Source organism: Diorhabda sublineata, chromosome 7 (assembly GCF_026230105.1).
Source record: "Diorhabda sublineata isolate icDioSubl1.1 chromosome 7, icDioSubl1.1, whole genome shotgun sequence".
Taxonomy (NCBI): Eukaryota; Metazoa; Arthropoda; class Insecta; order Coleoptera; family Chrysomelidae; genus Diorhabda; species Diorhabda sublineata.
In genome coordinates, this window is record NC_079480.1 from 3,273,023 (window position 1) to 3,294,254 (window position 21,232).

At 30.5% G+C, this 21,232-nt stretch overlaps 2 protein-coding genes across 6 annotated transcripts; one reads left to right on the forward strand and one right to left on the reverse strand.

The window, feature by feature from the left end:
* Nucleotides 1–1,271: 1,271 nt before the first annotated feature.
* LOC130446568 (patj homolog) lies at nucleotides 1,272–19,985 on the reverse strand. 5 transcript variants are annotated; one of them, XM_056782909.1, is made up of 9 exons: nucleotides 19,411–19,985; nucleotides 18,037–18,210; nucleotides 17,504–17,747; nucleotides 17,086–17,432; nucleotides 16,486–16,684; nucleotides 15,601–15,740; nucleotides 14,066–14,324; nucleotides 10,891–11,171; nucleotides 9,756–10,227 (listed from the first exon to the last, which is right to left on the reverse strand). In XM_056782909.1, the coding sequence occupies exons 1-9, from the start codon at nucleotides 19,657–19,659 to the stop codon at nucleotides 10,189–10,191; spliced, it is 1,932 nt and encodes a 643-aa protein (XP_056638887.1). In that variant the 5' UTR covers nucleotides 19,660–19,985; the 3' UTR covers nucleotides 9,756–10,188. The 5 variants fall into 5 exon arrangements, with proteins under 5 accessions (XP_056638886.1, XP_056638884.1, XP_056638885.1 ...); XM_056782908.1 differs by lacking the exon at nucleotides 10,891–11,171 and having other exon boundaries at nucleotides 1,272–10,227; XM_056782906.1 differs by lacking the exon at nucleotides 10,891–11,171 and having other exon boundaries at nucleotides 1,272–10,233.
* Nucleotides 19,986–19,999: 14 nt separating this feature from the next.
* Nucleotides 20,000–20,977, forward strand: LOC130446569 (exosome complex component RRP46). The gene is made up of 4 exons (XM_056782911.1): nucleotides 20,000–20,171; nucleotides 20,223–20,336; nucleotides 20,457–20,578; nucleotides 20,630–20,977. Exons 1-4 carry the CDS (start codon nucleotides 20,015–20,017, stop codon nucleotides 20,954–20,956), a joined length of 720 nt encoding a protein of 239 aa, XP_056638889.1. The 5' UTR covers nucleotides 20,000–20,014; the 3' UTR covers nucleotides 20,957–20,977.
* The last annotated feature ends 255 nt before the right edge of the window (nucleotides 20,978–21,232 follow it).

Here is a 21,232-nt window from a genome sequence, read left to right on the forward strand (position 1 = left end):
ATGTTGACTTTTATTTTTAACTTCATGTATTACAGTTCGCTTGTAATTTAAATGTATTTTTTCAAGTAATTAAAAACTCTGTAAAACCATAAATCGTGTCGATTTTGTTTAGATTAGAACATGAAAATCACATCAGATATTTCATGGGAAATTTTGTGTATGTCTGCTAATTTTGTCAATGATTGGGCATATTTTGTAATATAACAAACATTGTCTTAGTTTTCATATATTTTTATACTAAATCAGACTTATCGACTGCATTCTGAGTAATGGAATCGAAATTTTCTGCAAGTAGTGTCATAAAAAATGAATCATAAATTAAATCACATATTTGAGACAGAGAAGGCATTCGATTGTCTCTCGATCTAACAAAATAACTATATTGAAGATACTTTAAAGCAAAAAAACTGTCTTCTAGAAGAGTATGGACCTAAGATAAATATATACCTAAACAAAGATTTTAGACCAAATCTATTTTTGAAATTCCAGCTTCCAACAATTATATCCACAACAGATTTAGGGAGATAATAACTTTGGTAAAACGTTTTCGAACTTCTTTATTTTCTTATACCTTTTGATATGGTTATACTTTTAAATGTTCTTGATTTTAGGTCTGTTCCTATTTAAAATTCAATTCAAAATCTAACTCTAAATCAATAGATCACTTACACCATAAATATCAAAATAAGAATAAAATCAAAATAGAAATTTGTTTCTAACAAGAAACATTAATTTTTCCTTAGTTTTTACATTTCAAATATGTATTTATACAAATCTATTGATTGTTATAAATATGCATATTTTAATAAAGACTAAAAGAAGTTGAAACGCAAATTCTCATCTGTTTTTAAAAAATTATAGAAAAAACTAATTTCGAATCACAAAAGACCTAAAATAGCGAACATTAACAAGCATAAACAATTTTGAACTATAGTTTTAACTGGGAGCAAAATTTATCATAAGTTACAATAACTTATGAAATAATATCATCAACACCATGTTTACAACTATTTGGACACAGGTCTGAAGTTAAAATGAACTTCTAAATACCAAAATGCTTCAATTTTCACTCTCAAATTACTGCATGCAGTAAACTGGACAAAATAAACAGAAATGACTATAATCAAGTGATTGCTGTCTTTTGTCCAACCGAAGATTTGCTTATTGGTATTAGTTGTCCGATTAGATTTTTGTGCAAAGCAAAAAAATTTATTGGAATCATAGTAAACGTTAAGACAATCTGTATACCATTAATAAATAGATAATCAAATTGTTCTCTTGTCCAAACATCTTCTGGAAAACAGCTATAAACTTTACTGCTCTTTCCTCAAAGTCTCTTTGTTAGAACTTTTTAATGAGTGGTTTTAAACAATACAAACAAAATTGTTCACGGACTGTTTGGAAAAGGTGAAACAATTAACAATTGAAGATGTAAATTCCAAAGAAACAGTCCTATATACATATTAAAGAAAAAGTGTCACACAAAAAAATATAAATCCAATTAATTGAAATTTGAGTAGCTTCCCCACATACCATTTGCTCCAGATCTAGTTCCAATCAACTACTGGCTGTTGTTAGACCTTAAAGAAATGCTTTAAGGAAATATATATGAAGAATAATACAAAACTAGACCAAGACAAAGAACAATTTCAAATTTATTGTGATGTTACTTTCGTTTGTTTTTCATATATTTTATATCTATTTGCGGCGTTATTTCAGGTAGAAACATGTCACGATCTAAAAGATTATACGAAGATGATATTTTAGGAACCTTAAACGAGGAAGATAATATTTATTTGGGAAGTTGAGAAAGACCAGATTATAGATGATCATTATATGACTGAATAAGTTTCGTGTTTACAAGTATCTGGTTCCTGTGAAAAACCGACCCAGACCTTGTTGGAGAAGCTGATCAATCATTTGACTCTGACCGTGTTTTCGTTTTCTTCTTCTCAATCGCAAATAAACAAACATCTTTATAACTTCATCTTCGCTGGTGGAGGACATGGTCAAAGCAGTAGTAAACATTTTATTCAAATTCATATAGAATATGGAAATAGGTATCCAATCTGCATATTCGGTAAATTCAGCTAATAAAACGATACCGATAGATCAGAGAGAGCAGTCGAAGGCTTCTACGGTTGACTAAATATTTGATTATGTACCCATTTGAAACAATGAAAAATAGTTACCGTTTACGCATCAAAATAAGGTAAGGGTTGATAATTTGAACAAACTCAGTCTTTGTTACAAAATTAAAAATAAAATATGGCACAAAAAATCGTGATCACTATTTTACGTTAAAATCAATTCCTATTTTATTGTGAGGATATTTTTATACACATGGAATTACTTTGTATAAATATAATCACATTTTGTGTGATAGAACTATTATCATAAATATAACACGGAAACATAATTTCATAAAATACATTTTAAAAATATAACATTCAACATAATCCATCACAAAATCATTTTAGTTTTCTCATTTATTAATAGTTATTACTAAAAAAAAACACAGTAAAATATAACTAAATGAATGAAATCAAATCTCATGACTTTGAATATATTGGAAGATATAGATATGTGTTGCAATGTTTGATATTGATTTTGGAAGCATAGTGTTCAATGAAAGTGGTACAATACACAATATTAAACTTCAGATATAATTTATTCGTGAAAACAGTCCAAATTCTTTAGAATTGTGAACTTAGGGGAAACCCGTGCTAGATGCATAGTGTGGGTAAAGATCGGTATTATAAAATACGCTTGACCGAAGGTTGAGATTCAACTGTTGGTTGAAGCCGAATTTACGTATTATAAACGTTAGCCAGGGATCAAGCGGCTGGTTGATTGTCGGTTGGTCCAACCGCAACGAAAGTTCAGTTTGAAGTGTCAACCGAGAGTTGAAAGGTACTTTCTAACCTCAATTTTTATTTACTTTGGCTTTACATATATTATTTTAAATTAATTGAATCAGTTGTACGATGTTTCTCAAAATTTTATGAAATAGGCTACTTTTGAAAGATAATAGTAATTCATCTGATACACTGATAACTCTTTTTCCTTTGCAATTCATCTTTTTAAATTTATATAATATTGAAACTACACGTGGACACTTTAAACAAACTATACTTTGACATTTGACTGACACACTTTTCACGTCAAATGTCAGTTCACTCAGAATTGATTGGTTAAAATTGAACTTCAAGTGCAGCCAAAGCAAATTGTTCAGCACAAAGCTACGGTTGGCCAACGGTGGAGTTTCGACGGGCGTTTGAATAACGTCCAGTCGAACAAAACTTTTATAATACCTACCCTAAGAAGAACAACTCGGTTCAACGAAAACAATAGAAGCGTGTGTTGTTGATTTTTGCATTATGTATTAAATGTTAACGAATAGACTCTTTCAATTGAGTGTTTTTTTAATTTGCGTTTTTAATTTTTCATTCTTTGGTAGAAATTTTATAGTAAGCTATTTCAATTTTTAAATATGAGTGATTTGGGCAAGAAGGATATACTTTGTTCAATATTTTTTTAGACATTTAATCAAGTCAATTAGAATATAGGTATAGTAGTGAGGAATTGATGTCATTATTAATTAGCATTAAATTAAATACAATATGATTTGTTTTTTTACGGTGTTTAAATACAAATGCAAAAGTGGTCGAGGAGTTTGGTCAGAAGAATCACTTAAAAAAGCAATAAAAGCTATTAAAGAAGAAAGTCTATTAAATCTACCGCTACTGAATTTGAAATTCCATTTACACCTTTGCATCGACGTATAAAGTCAAAAAAACTCGGTAGATTTACAACAGAGCAAGAAAAAGAGCGGTGTGTACACTTGAAATAATTAATACAGTCAGTTTTTTGGTCCAACTCATTTAGAGTGTATCAATATACAACAAAAGAAATATCGCGCACCAAGTTTCAAAAAAGTCACATAGGAAGAATTGTGAATCAGCAAAACTATTTGGCTTCAGCTTATATCAAAAGTGCTTCGGTCCAGAACGCAACAAATGGATTTATTGAACCAGGAATTAGACCTTATAATCTAAATGTATTTGGAGATTTTGTTCCTTCAATCATGACTGACCAACCTATAAATAATGCCTCATTTAATATAACTGGTACTCTGTCGACGGATAATAGGCATTTTTTATTTGTAATAAAAAATTTATGTGGACGTTGTCCAAGTTTAGTTTTTTTAATCCTTTCCCTTAACATATTCGTCTTGCCCGGGCTTCCCCTATATTTGTGAAATACATTATTTATTATGACGTGTTCATTGCTACTATCTGCCTAACTTTATTAGATCAAGTATATAGTTAGTTTACTTTAAAAGATAGTGCGTTTAGTATTTAGTCCGCTCAATTTATACATAAAGATAGCGGACAAATATCAAAAATACCCGGAAAGTGAAATATTGGTGAAGGGATTCACCATTACAAATAAAGTTTTAAAAATCCCCATCGATCCTATGTGTGCTACAAAAGTTATTCGGGGTCAAAGGTCAAAATTTGAGGTTAGGTTATGGATTTTTCTCGAAAACGTTAAGTTTTATCAAAAAAAATCTCAAACCAAAGTTATAGACCTTGAAATTCTCTAAAAAAATGACTTATGATTTTTTTTCCTAAGTTACCATTCCTTACATAACGTGATTTTAAGAGTCACATTATACATGATATGCATATTTAATCTACGTATATACATATCTCACATAAGACAAGTATAAATACCTATTTATAAATTATACTATTCTGAAAACATTTATTTAAAAGATAGTCAGTCTTTAACTGAATCCCTTCCCACTCACATGGCCTTGAAAAACATCTGACCATTCTATTATCGTAGGTCTCGTTCTTATAACTGTTTTTCAGTGCTAAAGGTTCAGTTCAAGTGGATATACGTACTTATTACAAGCGCCTACCATTTAGGTTAATCGAGCTGTTTTTTTTTAGGTACAAAAATGTCTCAGGTCGTCAGTAATGTACAGAAGGGGCAAAACGTCAGTTATTTAAATTATTCGTAAAAAAAAATTGAATGACTGCGCTAAAGCAGGACCGGATTATGATTTATAAGGTCCGGGGCTAAAATAATGACGGGGCCCCCTTAAGGAATTCAGAAACCCGGAAAAATTGAAAAAATAATCACTACGTTAGATTTGAGTATCTACACATAAAAAAATTGAGAATGTTTTCAAATGATGGAGCCCGGTGCTGCTAAATCCGGCCCTGCGCTGAAGTATGTACAGAAATTGATTCCACACCTTAAACAATAAATACGGAAGAAAATTACTTGCATTGATTGAATAACGATATTCAACAAATGTAAAAAACAACTGTCATGTCTTCCTCCAACATCGGCATCTGCTATTCAACACTTGTATCGAGTATACTATCAAGTTCAAACATGGCTAGGCAGTGGACTGAGTTTGGAAATTGATAGATAATACTCTGGAACCGATCAAAAAAGCTTCAAAAAAACTCCTCAACACTATTTTCTACAATTATATAAAAGTTTGTAGTGCCCAAATGTGGCTGTAAAAAAGTCGAGTTGCTGTGTTCTCAAGAGTGTATCGACTGCAAAGTTCAGTCTTGGTCAAATGTCCAGTTGAGTAGAATAGAGGAAGATTCCTGTGATTTTAATGAAGAGACCAATGATACAGCCACATTTGAACAATTTATGAACATCTAGCAAGAGGAACAAGAAGAAGTCGAAGAAGACATGACTGTTGAAGTAGACTTTCAAGAGTATGGATCTGATTAAATTATATAATGAAAACAAAACGATAGTTAACTCAATAATCAATAGCAATATAAATAATAAAGTAATATCTAGAACATTACGGGTATTGTTCTCTTAAAATTGTCATAACAGTTGGTGGAGTATGCCTACAGGGGAAACCACGGTGTGCATATAATATATAATGTGACTCTTAGAATCGCGATATCTCAGGAAAGGTAACTTTAAGAAAAAAAGAATGATGACCAGTTTTGTATAGAATTTTTAGATGTAACCAAGAAACCTCAAATTTTGACATTGACCCCGAATAACTTTTGTAGCAGAAAAAGAATCGATGGGAATTTTTAAAACTTTATTTGTGATGGTAAATCCCAGTTCTCTACTAATATTTGGCTTTCCGGGAATTTTTGTTATTTTAAATATCTATATTGACCGAAACTAAAACTTAACATGATTGTATACCCTTAATTACTCCTAATTTTTTAATTTACAATGAATGTCGAAAGATTGTTTCGTGCATTTAAAAATATATTCTGGTTTAGTTTTTCTAAATTTCTTTTGTATTTTTTTAACGATTAGTTCATAATACTACCGCTGAAATATAGTCATCGATTTATATAATACGTCACCAGGACACAAACAAAATTTGTTCAGAGTCTATTTCTCATTATGAGGAATCCTGTTGCTCATTTTTACTTAATAAACTATTGGAAATTTCTGGAAAGTTGATGATATTAGTATTAAACACACGGTTTACTACTACCAGTACACCAACACTGAGGTTATCTTTGGTCTTTGAAGACGATAACTTGGTTATCGAAACACAGTTCAATTGTGAATATTAGTATGGTGGTAGCACTAAATAAGATAATAATTTTCTATAAATGGAAATCATTAGAAAAATTATCAGTAAGATAAATGGAAATTTTTTGGTTATCGACATAAAGTGCTAAAGTTTTTTTTGTGTTCTGCTTAAGCTTTATTGCAATTTCCTCAGCGCCACTAAAGAATAGTAAATTAATACTTTTTTTTTGTTCTTATTAAGAAGAAGTTTCTTCGAAATACAACACTCATCACGTAATAAAATATATCAAGACTTTTTTCGAATATCCTTTCCCCGTTTTATTCATTATATAAATCTCTACTTTTTTTGAAAAATATCAATTTCCTTCTCATTGTATAAGACAAAATCCACTTCGAATCTGATATACAATAAAAATGTTACAATCTTCTTAAAACACAAAATTTTTGGTTTGGAGATTATTTTGTTTGTCAATTGCTCTATTTCATACAAAAAAAATTATTTTTCTACCCATTTCGACAAATATTCATTAAAAGATCTGTAATAATAGACTGGTAAAGTGTGACATGATAATACAAGTTGATAAAAGGTTTGTTCCAACTTTCTAATCTATCAACCAATTATGGAAAAAACCGTCCCGGAAACGGTTCACAAACGATACCCAAGTCGGTTGGACCACAAAACAGAATCGTTCGTTTAACGTTGGAACGAACCTATAGATGACTGTGTTTCACCTTTTATTTGTAAAATATGATTTGAGATCTGACGTAAACGTGGTACTATCAATACAATGTATATTGTACTTTAAATGGTTGAAAAAATAAGTAAAATGAGGTAAGGGAGTCAGAAGATATCTGCACAAATAGTGTTATAAGTCAAAAAATTGAAAAATCTCTTTTATTGTACTATTGGTGCTAAAATCTTGACATTCTAATCTCAAATAATGTCGTGTAAATAGTTACCATAGCGGTTACTTTATCAGTTTTGGAGTTATTATGTGAAACATTAATTAAATTTGTTTTTTCTGACTTATGGCATTTTTTGAACCGAGGTACGATGTATTTTTGTTATCACTTGTTACAATAATAAATAATAAAAGCAGAACAATCAAAATCACCCAAAAATTATGTAAGACTTAATGAGAATCAACTAACCCAAGTGTCCCCTTCTTCTTTTTCTGCATTTATTTTGAATTTTTGAAATCTATTTATGACGTTAATGCATTATATGCTGATATGTTGTTTTTTAATATTTATGTCTCATATTCATCTTGAATGTTATTTTTTAAACGTAAAATTTTATGAAAAATATATTCTACCGAAATTCTCGTTTAATTAATTCCCTGAAATTATTCGAAAGTTCGGAATATATTAGGGTTAGTACAGTGTTTGATTGCCACACTCCCACAAGACTAACGTTTATCAATATATTTATACATGTTTATAAGTTTAGATTGTAAAATATGATGATAAGATTCAATTTTAACAACTACAAATTGTTTTTTTTCTTCTACTTAATTTAAATAAACTGTTGCTTAAGCTTGGCATTTCATTTGTTAACTATCGAAAAGATATGGTACGATACTAAAATGCAGAAAAATAAGGAAAGTATTCAACTAATCATTATGATTTTGGTTATTTTTCTTTATTAATTTCTGGAATTTGTCTTCAAAATGACCAAGAGCAAAGTGAAGATAGCGAGAAAGACCTCAAGAGAATTCCAAACAGGTTTCAGGAAAGGAGACGCCCTCTCGTGTACTTCACTACTGTTCAACCTAAATCTAGAACGAGTCATCAGAAGTTACTAGAGGAGGAAGTCTGCTCAACAGAATAGTGCAGTTCTTGACATTGATGTACTCAGTCGAAGGGAGCGTGAACTGAAGGAAAGATTTGAGCAGCTAGTGGAGGAATCTTGTAAAGCGGAGATCACCTTTAACAAGTACAAAACGAAATACATGGTTAGGAACAGAAGAACTTCTGCTGTTAAAGTATAAGTTTGAAAATTTACCATCGTTTAAATAACTGGGATCACTAGTGACCGAAAATAATGACAATTAGTTGTAAATAAGAGAACGTGTGAAAACGGGGAGCATATTCCAGTCTCCAACGACTGCTAAAGTTACGTTTACTGAATTGGAGAAAGAAAAAGCGGTTCTACGCCCGGTTGTTAAGTACGCTAGCGAGACCCGGGTATTGAACAGCTACGAGCAGAGCCTGGTGACAGAAGTCAAGAGGGCCAGACTCAGATGACTAGGCCATTTGGAGCATATGCCTGAGAAGCGCGGAGTGCACAAAGCGTACCGACACAAGCCCGAGGGCCGGCGACTGCGTGGGCGACCGCGCAAACCATGGCTGGATGATGTAGTATTAAAATAACGAGGAACTCCACCAAAATAAAAGAACGAAATGATACTATGAGAAAAACAGAATAAGTAGTACAAAGTTTTATTCCCAATAGATAACCTCGAAATGCGAAGCCTTTCCATACGTATAATATAATACTATAGATAAGCACTCTTAGGTAAGTTAATCCTCATCGGTAAGTTATATGAAATATAAAACATTTAAATAAATTAAAAATGTCAGTAATCCAGTCATAGAGTGAAAAAAGTTGAAAATGTCGACACTTTTCCAGTCCTATTAAGAGATGGCTTCAGGAAAAATTTACAAATGTTGCAAAAAATATTCGAAGGACCACTTTAAGTGATCGATGTAATTACCTCCTATTTTTACAAAACAATATATAACGGAACTGATCACAGCTTTGTGTGATCAATTTAGATGAGTAAACAGGTAACGTTTTCGGAACACTGTCAACACAATCTGTTCTTTTCTAAGACACACGACAAAAATCTGCATAGGAAGCAAAATATCAATCGATTTATCAGAGATGGAAGTAATAGGAACAATCGTTTATTGCCAAATGGAAAATAGCAGTGCCACTGTGTCAACATTATTAGAATTTCCCCAATTACTAGGAATTTCTTAAAATTTTTGATGGCCTATTATTTTTTCACTTAAAAAAATTTGTAACATTTAGAAGAGGAGTAAATGTTAAAAACACTAAACAATGAATTGAATTGAGGCTGTAATAAATGCATAGAGGAGAAATAATATGGAGCTCATAGCTCTAAAAAAATGATATTTGATAATTTCACATATTTTGAGTGATGGAAAAGTCGATGGATATAGGGGTATACTTTCCATTCTACGACTGAGATGACAATTTTATTGTGTAAGTTAACAAACGTTCAAAAATATTCGAAATAAATTATTTTTTTGTGTGTGTTTAAGAATTCATACTGAAATTACTCAAAGTATCGCTATTTCTTCTACTAGGCAAGGGTTTGGAAATTCCTAAAGTAACAACACCTTGCGGTACGGCTTTCAATACTTGTACCGCTTGATCTAACGTAGCAGTTGCTATTGATACTCCATTAACACTTATAAGTTTATCTCCTGGTTTTAATTTTCCATTTTGTTCGGCAGCTCCGTGAGGAACTAGACTTCGGACTAAAATAACTGTACGTTTAGGATCTAGTGGATCTTGGTAATCCAATATAGAAAAACCTAAGCCTCTTTCAGTCTTATTCAATTGTAGATATTCTATTTCTTCTGACCACAGCACTAAGTTGATTACTTCTAATGATCGCGATTTAATTTTTTGTTGGCCATCGATGTCTGTAACTTAAAAATATAAATATATTGTAAAAAATACTGAAACTTTGAAAAAAATCATTCAATATGTGATAGTTAGTACACCATTGATTTACAAAGAAAAATTGAAAACGAATCTTGTTTTAATTTATCACAAAATATTGCATTGTAGGTTGTATTGCATCATGTCAAATTAATAAACATCATATAAAAAAATTTATAGTGAAATTGTTATTAATTTTTTTATGTTAGTTTCAAAAATCCCTAAGATTTAGGCTTTTAGACAAGAATACCCCCTTAAAAGATTTATGAATTAGCCTCAATTTTTTTAAAATGAATAAGAGTATTGCATGAATTTAAAAAAATGATTATAAAATAAAAAAAATCATTTTGGTAATTAAATAGCAGCATAATGTTATATTACATCAACAATAATAAAGAGGATTTGATTTTTATACACATATCTTTGGTCACTAAACACAGTGGCTTAACTATTCTCTAACTTTCGGAAGAAAAGTGATTAAAAATGTACCTACAAATCATTGCAGTCAATTTTTAATGTTCCGAAAACTATAACTGTTATTTTTTCGCATCGAACATATAAATTAATTTAAAAAATATGGTAGGTAACGGTTTGGAAATTCCTATAGTCACTACCCCGAGCGGTGCGCCTCTAAGAACCCTCACCGCTTGATCAAGTGAAGCATTTTTGATATTTGAGCCGTTTACGCTGATCAGCCTATCGCCTGGAATGATCCTTCCACTATGCTCAGCAGCTCCGTTCGGAATCAAACTTCTCACCACTATAATTGTATTATTCGAATCCAGTGGATCTTGGTAATCTAAAATAGAGAAACCTAGACCCCTTTCAGTTTTATTAAGCTCTACATATTCTATTTCTTCTGACCACATCGCCACATTCGTTGCTTCTAGAGATCGAGATTTTGCTTTGTGTAGATTGGTGTCTTCTGTAACTTAAAATAAATATGTTGCAGCTTAAACTGATTTGGAGATAAGTAGAAGTAGCCTATTCTACAAAATGACTTTAACAAGCTCTATGACTAACTAGTCTTCTTAAAGTGGTACATTTTCATAATCATTTCATGCAGTGTCTAAGTGATTCAAGCACTTTTTATACACGAAAATAATAACAAGCTTTTAAATAAATATTCAAACAATAAAAATATAATATATTATTTTTAGAATAAGTAGTAAAATGTTTAATATATCATGTGACGAGATAATTACTCATTTAAATTGTCAGTAGAAAAATATTTCAAATATTTAAAGTACTTTTACGTTGGTAGGACTATTAAACATTGTTTGCATCATTTCAGTAGTGATCTACATACAATTTGTCCTCAATTTTATGTTTCAAAAGGCTCTAAATCGTTGAGAATACTTGAAAAAGCTTTTATTTTATTTAAAACCCAGGTTCAAGAATTATGAAAAGCTTTTAAAGGCTCTCGGAACGTCGTCAAAAATATATCTCCTTCTGGACCACCTTCGATGTCTTGACTTGACAACTAAGTTGGAATTTTTGAAACCGTTGGTGATATTCATACTTAACACACTGTTTGCACCAACATTCAAATTATACTGTCTTAAAGTTACTGGCTTATTGTTTACTTTCAGTCTCTGAAGACGATAACTTGGTTATCGAAACGCGCGTCAGACAGTGTAACTGTGAGTGTTGGTGTAAACAGTGTATTCAGTATGTCGTCGATAAAATTAAGAAAATTGTGTCGGAAATCTTCGTACAAGTGATAGAGAGATAACACATGCACTTTCAATATATTTAGTGAAATTGCACTGCATCTGAAGATAATTATCTTGGAAAATGGCAATGACGGTAGCTAAAATGCTTCACTTTTAATAGATTCCATTCAATATATGATAGATGAGAAATTTTGGGTTTTATTTCAAAATTTCTAGAAATTATTTTGCCATTCTTCTTACTTAAACTATCTATAATTATAATTTTTCTTAATACAGTTTCCACAAAACTATTTTTTTTCTAAAAATAATTTTTCAAAGCATAAGCAAAAATTTTTCTACTGGAAATGAAATAAAGTTTTGAAATTTTTTATGATTACGAAAGCATTTTTTTATTAGTATATCTCAGGATAAAATTAATTTGACCAGCACATTCAAAATGGAGTTGATTTGTTCATATTTTTTTATTAATTTTACTACCTCAATTAGGAAAATAACTCTAGTTGGTTAGTTTTTGTAGTTATACCAATATGTGACTATGACTAAAGATATGTACATTAACCCCAATAAATCCATGCACTATAAAAAACAAACCCAAATTTATTTCTTTATACCTTTTTAAACCAAATGACATAAAATATCAACAGAATATAATTTATCCAACAAAAATTAAAATGGATTGGGCCTATATCATTTTTATTTTTCTAGATGGTGACTGGTTGAAAACAATGATGGAAACAAGCACTCAGTGCATATCATTTTAATAAATTGATTGATTTTAATAAAATGATCTACTAATTTAAGTAAATGGGTCTTAAAACGATGTCAAGTTTATATTTTTCGTTTATGTTACATAAATTTTGCAATTTACTGCACGTTTCTAACAATCATAATAGAGATGATATAAATTGTTTTCTTCTTGCAAAGCGTTAATCGCTTGCTTACGTCACCAGAGCCGATTGAGTTTAGCTCGTCAAGCTACAGAAGCATCCACATCACGTGGTTTTGTTTTACCATTCTATCGTGTCGTGTCGTATTTTTGTTGAAGCCTGGATTGACAAAGGTTCCTTATAAATATTGTATTGTACCAAAGTGTACCGACACCACTATTACTGCACGAAATAAATTATTTTTTAAAAAGTATATCAAAATTTATTGTGACAATAATATTGTAGTTTTAAGGTGTTGTTTTTTGCATTGGTGTGGCGTCCATACGGGATCTAACCTAAAGTTAGATATTGTTAAAGAACAAAAGAGGCACCACCAGTTTTTTAGAACTACTGATTTTTAAAATTCACGTTTAGCATAGTGCAAATTTGACCACTAAAGTATTTTTTATCTAAAAATGGAATCGGTTTGATTTTCAATACTAAATTGTAAAATATAGTATCAAATATACTTTTTATTTATAAAACTTTCATTATTTTACCTTTTGCTAGTTATCAGGCATTAGCTAAATTAAATTAATAAAAGCTAGAGAGAAAATAGTATTTCCTCTCTCATTTTAACTATTATATGTTGAAAATAAATCTGACACTTTTTTATTCAAAGTCCAACAAAATCTAAATCGAATTTACTCCAAATTAAATGTAACATATTTGTTTAAACGTTAACACTTCATAGTTCCTAATGAATTGTAGGTGGTCATTGTATGAAACTGTATATTTTTTCATTACATTCTCATCTTTCAAGTTCCAACAGATATATCATATTCATGATCTTAGTAAAGTATTAAATTCTAATAATAAACATTTATTTTAACAAAATTTATCAATATAAAGGATATTACAACCAAAAATATAACATGATGCGTGCTCTTTGTGCTAAGAGATAATTGACATGGTGATTCGTTGTCTACTCTTCTTCTTCATTGCCATACTCAGTCTCAAGCATACATCTCACTTTTATATTTTACACAGTAGTAAATTATTATATAATTAAAATACTAACACATCAATAGAATTTATGTTAGTACAAGTAAAGAAAACTATATTTTGCAATATGATCTGTGTATAAATTAATCATAGATAATGCAGTGTGTGGGTGTGTGTGCACTTGGTGTATGTGTTAAAAAAAAGTTCTAAGACACTACTTACGAAAAAAACTACCCAATAGAATTGCGACAATCATAAAACCTGAAAATTACCTGTTGTAGTTGTACTGGAGGTATTAAGGCTAGTATCACTTAACGCTTTTAATAATTTTTGTTCAGGTTGCGGCAGAAGATTTTTTAAACTGCCTCCTAAAATATTTCTAGCTTCGAAGGCCTCCCTATCTTGTGAGGTATTTATAACCCTGTTATTTTTATGTTCCCTGGAGCATACAAGTCTAACAGTATTTGGAAGATCCCTCAATATCCTTACTACTTCTACGTGTCGTATGCCAAGCAATTTTTGACCATTTACCTAGAAAATAATAAGCTAATATTCTATTGGGTTCATTTAAATCGCCACATGAAGTGATTTTTTTGGTATCAACCAAGAACCAACATAAGTATGTTTATGAATCTGAATCTCACTTTAAAAAGTATAACTACCGAAGGTGCTAGGGGTAGAGCGTTTTAACACTGACGATCAGAGTAAAAAATGCAATTTTTGACTTGATCACTAGGTAAGAAAATGTTAAAAGAGTTCAATAAGTAGCTTTTCAATTAAGCCTACATGAGTTTACAATAATAGAAATGAATTGATTTTATGTGCTTGCCAAGTAATAAAAACAAAATAAACAATTCATGAAATTTACTATCAACAAAAAAATTCCAATGAAGAAAATCCCTAACTCAAAAAATTTCTGTCAATACCAAAAAGTATGTTCATTTTCTGTTGCATCAGTTACATTTTGGCAATATATCAAGTTAGTTTACTGAATTATAATTTATTCAAAGGAGATATTTATGATGAAAACGTTGAATCAGTTACCATGGAATTTACCATTAAGGTCGCTTAACATGATGCAATACAACGTGCAATGCAATGCAATTATCAGTTTTGTGCCATTTTTATTGCGTGCAAGTTGCAATCTAGCTACTAACAGATCAGCTGACTTTTGTAAAACTTAGCTTTGTAATTTTTATTGTTAAACTAGGTACAAAATATTAGATAAAATTTGAGGTTAGGAATTAGTTTACTTTTACTGTTTACAGAGACTTGCATGCAATTTCTTGCACATTGTATTGCATTATGTCAAGCGGCCTTAAGCAAAAATACAACGGAGATCAAGGCGAGAGTTGCTCGCAGGAAACAGATGTTTCTGAGCAGTCCAAAGACCGCTCAAGTTTAAAGGGCACTTTGAACTGCTGGAAATGTAAGATCCTGCGAAAGATTTTTGGCCCTGTTTGCAAAAATGCTGGGTGGAGGATCAGGAGGAGGATGTATGTCAAGCCAGATTTGGTGGCTTTCATCTGGGAGGAAGAGGGCGTCTGGGGGTGGATGACACACATGGAGAAGATCTAATCGATACCCGCGCAGAGCCATGTATGGAGTTCCACCACAGTGGTGACTAAGAGAAAAACGCTCCTTTGCTGGTTGGAGGACATTGAGGCGGACCTGATCCCGCTAGGGGTTCGGCGTTAAAGAGACAAGGCTCAAGACAGAAAGGATTGGCAGTCGTTTGTTGAGAAAGCCGTGGTTTTCAAAGGACCATCGCGCCGGTTAAAGAAGAAAAAAAATACATTCAACTTACTTCTAAAAGTTCATCTCCCGGACTCAATTTACCGTTTTGTCCTACAGGTCCTTCAGGTAAAATTGACCTAATATAATGATGTGGTCTCAACTCTATTCCGCCTTCAACATCAACTGTTCCTTCCAAACTTATGCCCAATCCTAAAGGGGTCGTAGAAAATAATAATAAAAAATACTTGAAAATTTTATAATTAATGAATATGAAAGTGTTATATAAAAACTGGACGAGGATTATGAGTCTGAACAACCCATTTATTATATATCCTATAGTCAAGTCCATATATAGTGGATTATAAATGATCTAAAATATGTAATAAAAAGTTATGAAACCAAACTTATTATCTATTAGTACAGTGATTCTTTTTTGGCAAATAATGATCTCATCAACTTGCAATAAATATCAATTGTAGATAAAGATAAAGTCATAAATGATTTCAGATCATAAAGAAATATGTATATAAACGTTTTGTTTTATATCAAGTAAATAGTAAATGTTTTGGTATTCTCAATTATTTGTTAACTTGTTATGCATTTAAAAATAAATATAAACGACTGCTTTTTTAACAATGGTGAAGGGAAAGAAATATAGTGCTTCATGTTAGAGGTTAATTTAAAATAATAATAAAGCAATTAATAGCAGTACATCATGTAAATCTAATACAAGTGTAATATAAAATCTTTACATTTATTATTGTATTTTTTTCAAAGAAGAATAGAAGTAGAGGTAAAACTGCGAAACGAAGTTGTATATATTTTACATTAAAATGGACAAAGTTTCAATAACTATCTACTTTAAGTGCTATTATAGTGAAAATCACACTAGTAAATGTTAGCATTCACATTTCAATAATACCTCTTCTGATTCAAATGAAAATTGTACTCTCACCTTTTAGTTTGGTTAAGTTTGCAACTACTATATCTGCATCATCTCCGATTATATCTTGCCACTTCTGCCTTATAACTGATTCAAGATCGTCTTCCAAATTTACTTGGAAATTTTCATCGACAAATATTTCTTTGGATTCTGGATTTTGATCTGATGTTACACTGTTTGCACTATCAAGTGATGAAATGTCAGGATCGTTCTTCACCTAAAATGTAGCATTTAGGTTCTAACAAAGACACTGTATAATGTTAAACAGGCACCTTTCCATTACATTTCTGTAAGTTTTAACAGTTAACACAAATTCAAACATGTATTGTTTGTACATATTATCAATAAGTAATTGATTTTGTACACTTTTTTTAATATTCCAATATCTATTTCAACTGATTATAAATTAGCAAATTATTTTAAACACTCATAGCTTTTATTCTATCATAAATAGGCATTTTCAGGGGTAATAAAAATAAAAAATTAACACTATCAATGATAATCAATTCACATCTATGAACTACTTGAAACAGATTCACTAATAATTGATAACTAAAATTTTTCAGACAAGAACTGATATTCTGTTAGACAGATCCTAATATAATATGTTACCTCTGTAGTATCAATAGGAATCCAACTTAAAGTCGTCGCAGATGGTGATGCTGGACTGACATCTTTATTATTTCTTTCGGTACCTGCTATCACTTCTTGTAATTGTTCATATTTCGGGCCACTCAGATACCTTTCGAAAGTGATTGTAACCTCATTACCAGTTTCCTTAAGTTTCTTAACTGCTTCGTAATTTGAATAATTTTCTAGAGAAACACCATCAACTTCAATTATTCGATCGTTAATTTGAATTTTACCGCATTTGAAGGCTTCCGATTGTTCATTAAGGCTTTTTATGAAGATTCCACAAAGTGCTTCCTTTTCACACACGTAACCGGCTACCGTGATACCTGCAAATATAAAATAGACAATTTATTAATAAAGTAATTTAGAGAAGCCTTAACAATTTTTACCATCTTACCTAATCCAAACTCATCTTTCACTAAGTGTACTGTTATCTTTTCCGTTTCTGGTTCTGAATTGATACTGTTATGTTCAATTGGTGTTACTGGTGTAAGAGGACGTTGTTTTGGGAGATAATCAACCACTGAAGCTAAACCATTAGGGGTAGACTTAACACTTAGACTTTTTTCATTAAAGTTATTTGGACTCAAGGGGATTGTATCGTTTTCTAATTGACCCTGAGCATTATCACTTTTTACAACCTATAATTACATATTTAAATTGAAAACAGTATTATGTAAATAAAATGACTACTATAGCATCCCTCTTATAAAAAATTTTAATGGTCAGAAAATTGTAAAGGAACAACACAAGTTCATGAAAGGATTCATAAAATATACCAGAATATACTCTTATACAATGGATTCCAATGAGATGAGAAAGGATCTTTAATCTTTATGTGCAAAGACAATACAGAACTTTTTGGGAAGCCATAAAGATGGCTGTTGATTTAGAAACATAATCAAAACTATATGTTTAATGTTTACATACCTGTAAACCTTCTATATACTGTATATACGAATTGGTGAAGCCATTTTGAACAAGTTGTCTATCTAATTCTTCTGGATCATTTAATACCCTTGTAGGAACAATTGGTGCTGAATAGTTGAATAATAAAAAATCAGATGAACTCGGTTCCACCGGACGGGCTACAACCATCCTTACCTGAAATGCAGTTAGATAATAATTTAGCATGGATGGTTTATAATTAATAAACAAGATAATAGAATATAAATATGTTCTAAATACCTACATGTAGTAAAATTATAAAGTGAATATAAAACATACCAAAATAAAATCTAGAACATAACATAGAATAACACAAACAGAGAAAATTAGATTTTGAAGGCCTGAAATCCACAAATATTGTAAAATATTCAAGAATTTAAGCAAAAATTGTTCAGGATTCTGAAAATACTGTTTGAAAAATACATTGCTAATAATATTGTATATTTACATATTTTATAAGAATGAAACAAACAAAACAATTGATAGGAGATACTAAAACTGACCTCATAATTTAATTTTTAATTGATCAGTACTTCAGTTAAGATCCTATAAGAATGCTCCTAGTAACATAGCACATTTAAATAAAATGACTTTATAATTATTCACTTTTTTATCAATAATAGCTTAGACATTATTTTTTCCAATTTTATGTTGATTGTTTTCCACCATTTGTCTTTCAGTTTTCTTAATAAGTGATGTAGGACAACATTCTCCTATCTACTTATAAAACTGATAGTTCAATCATGATTTTGAACAATTGTTGCAATTCCTTCTAAGCGAGTGGAAAAAGGTGTCAACTAACAAATTCTTGATAATTCTAGGTGTCTTTGGCAGTCTTAATATCCAATCTTTGCATTCATCATGCAACAAACATTGGAGAACTGAAGATTTTAGAGAATGTCCTAGAGATGAATTTTATGTTGCAAAATAAACTAATTTTCCGAAAAATTATAGATATCTTAGAATTGTTGTATTCCTAAGATGTTAAGATAATTTTATTATGAATATCTCCAAAAATACAAAAATTTAAAGAAATTGAACTAGATAAATATTTAGTCTATTCTCCGACTCTCTGACTTTTTCAACACAATTTTAGTATGAAGAATAAAAAATATTGATTTAATGTAATTTTAGAATAAACTGTGTTCAACTATTATTTGAATAATTAGCATGTTTTTTCAATGTTTCAAACATAAATGTCTTCCTTTAAATAATTTCATAGTACTAAATCAAAACATGAAACAACATAAAAAAAATACTAACTACTTTAATAAAACACATACTAACACACAAGTGCAATGTACTATGAAATCTTACATAAGAACATTTTGGTGTAGTTTAAAAAATGGTAAGCACCTGCTGTCCAGCTTGCCTTAATACAGTAGCCACCTGTTCTGCTGTAAGTCCTCTTAGATTAATATCACCTATCTGAAGTATGTGGTCCCCACTTTGTAAACGACTATCTTTATCAGCTAAACCGCCAGGTAAGATGGACTTAATAACTACTCCGGTACTTCTTCCTCCGACGATTCCAAATCCAAGACCAGAGCCATCGTTAATTAAATCAATTATCTCTACTTGAGACCACTCTGTGCTTAGTACCATGATTTTTCGTTTTATTCATTTCTTTTACTGTACAGGTTAAAAAGTAATTTGGTCGTAAATTTTCCTGTTGAATCAATAAACTGAACTGTTCCCCATTATTTTAAGTTATATTTAATCACTGACTCATGTTATTTAGTGCTAATATAAACAAATCTATTCGTGTGGTAACTTTCAACATTTTTGAATAAATATTTATTGTATTCTTACAACAAACTAAATTTTAAATTAATATAACATTTATCAAAGTTGACATTGACAGCATAATGACGTATACATTTTTTTGAAGAGCATCACCGTCTTCTTTATTTTAATCTTTCATAACATTGGTTATTATGGTACATAATTTTTAAGCTAGATGCCCCGAAAGACGAGACTAATAAGACACAAAAAAGTAGAAACTCCGTACCCTAATGACTTGGTTATAATTATGGAATTTACAAATGGTAAAGTAAACTTTAGTTGTAAATTAGGTCTTCTTACTAGACCTGATGGATCGGCAGTACTCAATGAAGGTATAAGAAATATCACTCTTCAATTATTAGAGTAATGAAAAACATTTCTAGGCAACACAAGTGTATTAGCAGGTGTCTATGGCCCTGTAGAAGTAAAATTACAAAGACTATTAATGGATAAGGCTTCGGTAGAATGTCATTATAGACCAAAAAGTGGATTGCCAGGTATAATTTCTATTTGTGTCTAATGTCAGTAATCATGTAGATTAAATAGATCAGATTAATTTCCACAAAAGGTTTATGTAGTGATTTATACTAGGAATTAATTATAGAAATATTTTAAAGGTGTTCGAGATCGTTTGTATGAATCAGTTATAAGAAATATATGTGAAACATCTTTGTTAGCATCATTGTATCCCCGCACAGCTATTTTGGTAACATTACAAGAAATACAAGATAGCGGTCAAGTAAGTTATTATGTCTTCTTACTAAGTGCAGATAAAAAATATTTTTTTTAGTTGATATCATGTGCAGTAAATGCAGTCTGTTTAGCATGTCTTAATGCAGGTATTGATATGAAATTTATGTTTGCCTCAGTAACTTGTTACTTAACTGTAGACGAAGAAATTACATTAACACCACCAATAATGGAAAAAAACAATAAAGCTACATTTGTTTTTGTATTTGATTCTTCATATGGCAAAATAATAGCTTCACATACTAAAGGAACATTTTCAGAAGAGCAGTTTAATGAAGCTGTGAAATTGAGCAAAGAAGGGACTGAAGATATTTTTAATTTTTTTAAAAAAGCTGTACAAAACAGTGTAAAATTTTTTACAAAATAAATTGTTTTTCCTTCTTAATAATTTCTGTGTTCTTCGTTCTACCAGAATTTAACAAATTTTGTTATATATTATTCCCTGGAGCTGAAACCCCACACTACGGCGATGCTTGTCGCAGAATCTCGAGGCAGTCTGGAGAATATTTTCTAAATTGAAAATATGTGTATTAAAAATAATTTAAAAAATCCTAAATTCCTTTATACAAAATTTTGCACTTCCAAGAATAAAAAAATCATTAGTAAAAGTAAATCATAAAGTTTAAATTGGCTACATAATTAT

Coding starts and splice junctions, on each gene's coding strand:
- LOC130446568 (XM_056782905.1), bottom strand. CDS start 19,659: ATGGTACTAAGCACAGAGTGGTCTCAAGTAGAGATAATTGATTTAATT. Junction 14,325..15,600: donor CGGGAGATGAACTTTTAGAA/GTAAGTTGAATG, acceptor ATTATTTTCTAG/GTAAATGGTCAAAAATTGCT. Junction 10,234..14,065: donor CTCCAGTACAACTACAACAG/GTAATTTTCAGG, acceptor TATATTTTTAAG/TTACAGACATCGATGGCCAA.
- LOC130446569 (XM_056782911.1), top strand. CDS start 20,015: ATGCCCCGAAAGACGAGACTAATAAGACACAAAAAAGTAGAAACTCCG. Junction 20,172..20,222: donor ATCGGCAGTACTCAATGAAG/GTATAAGAAATA, acceptor AAACATTTCTAG/GCAACACAAGTGTATTAGCA. Junction 20,579..20,629: donor AAATACAAGATAGCGGTCAA/GTAAGTTATTAT, acceptor TATTTTTTTTAG/TTGATATCATGTGCAGTAAA.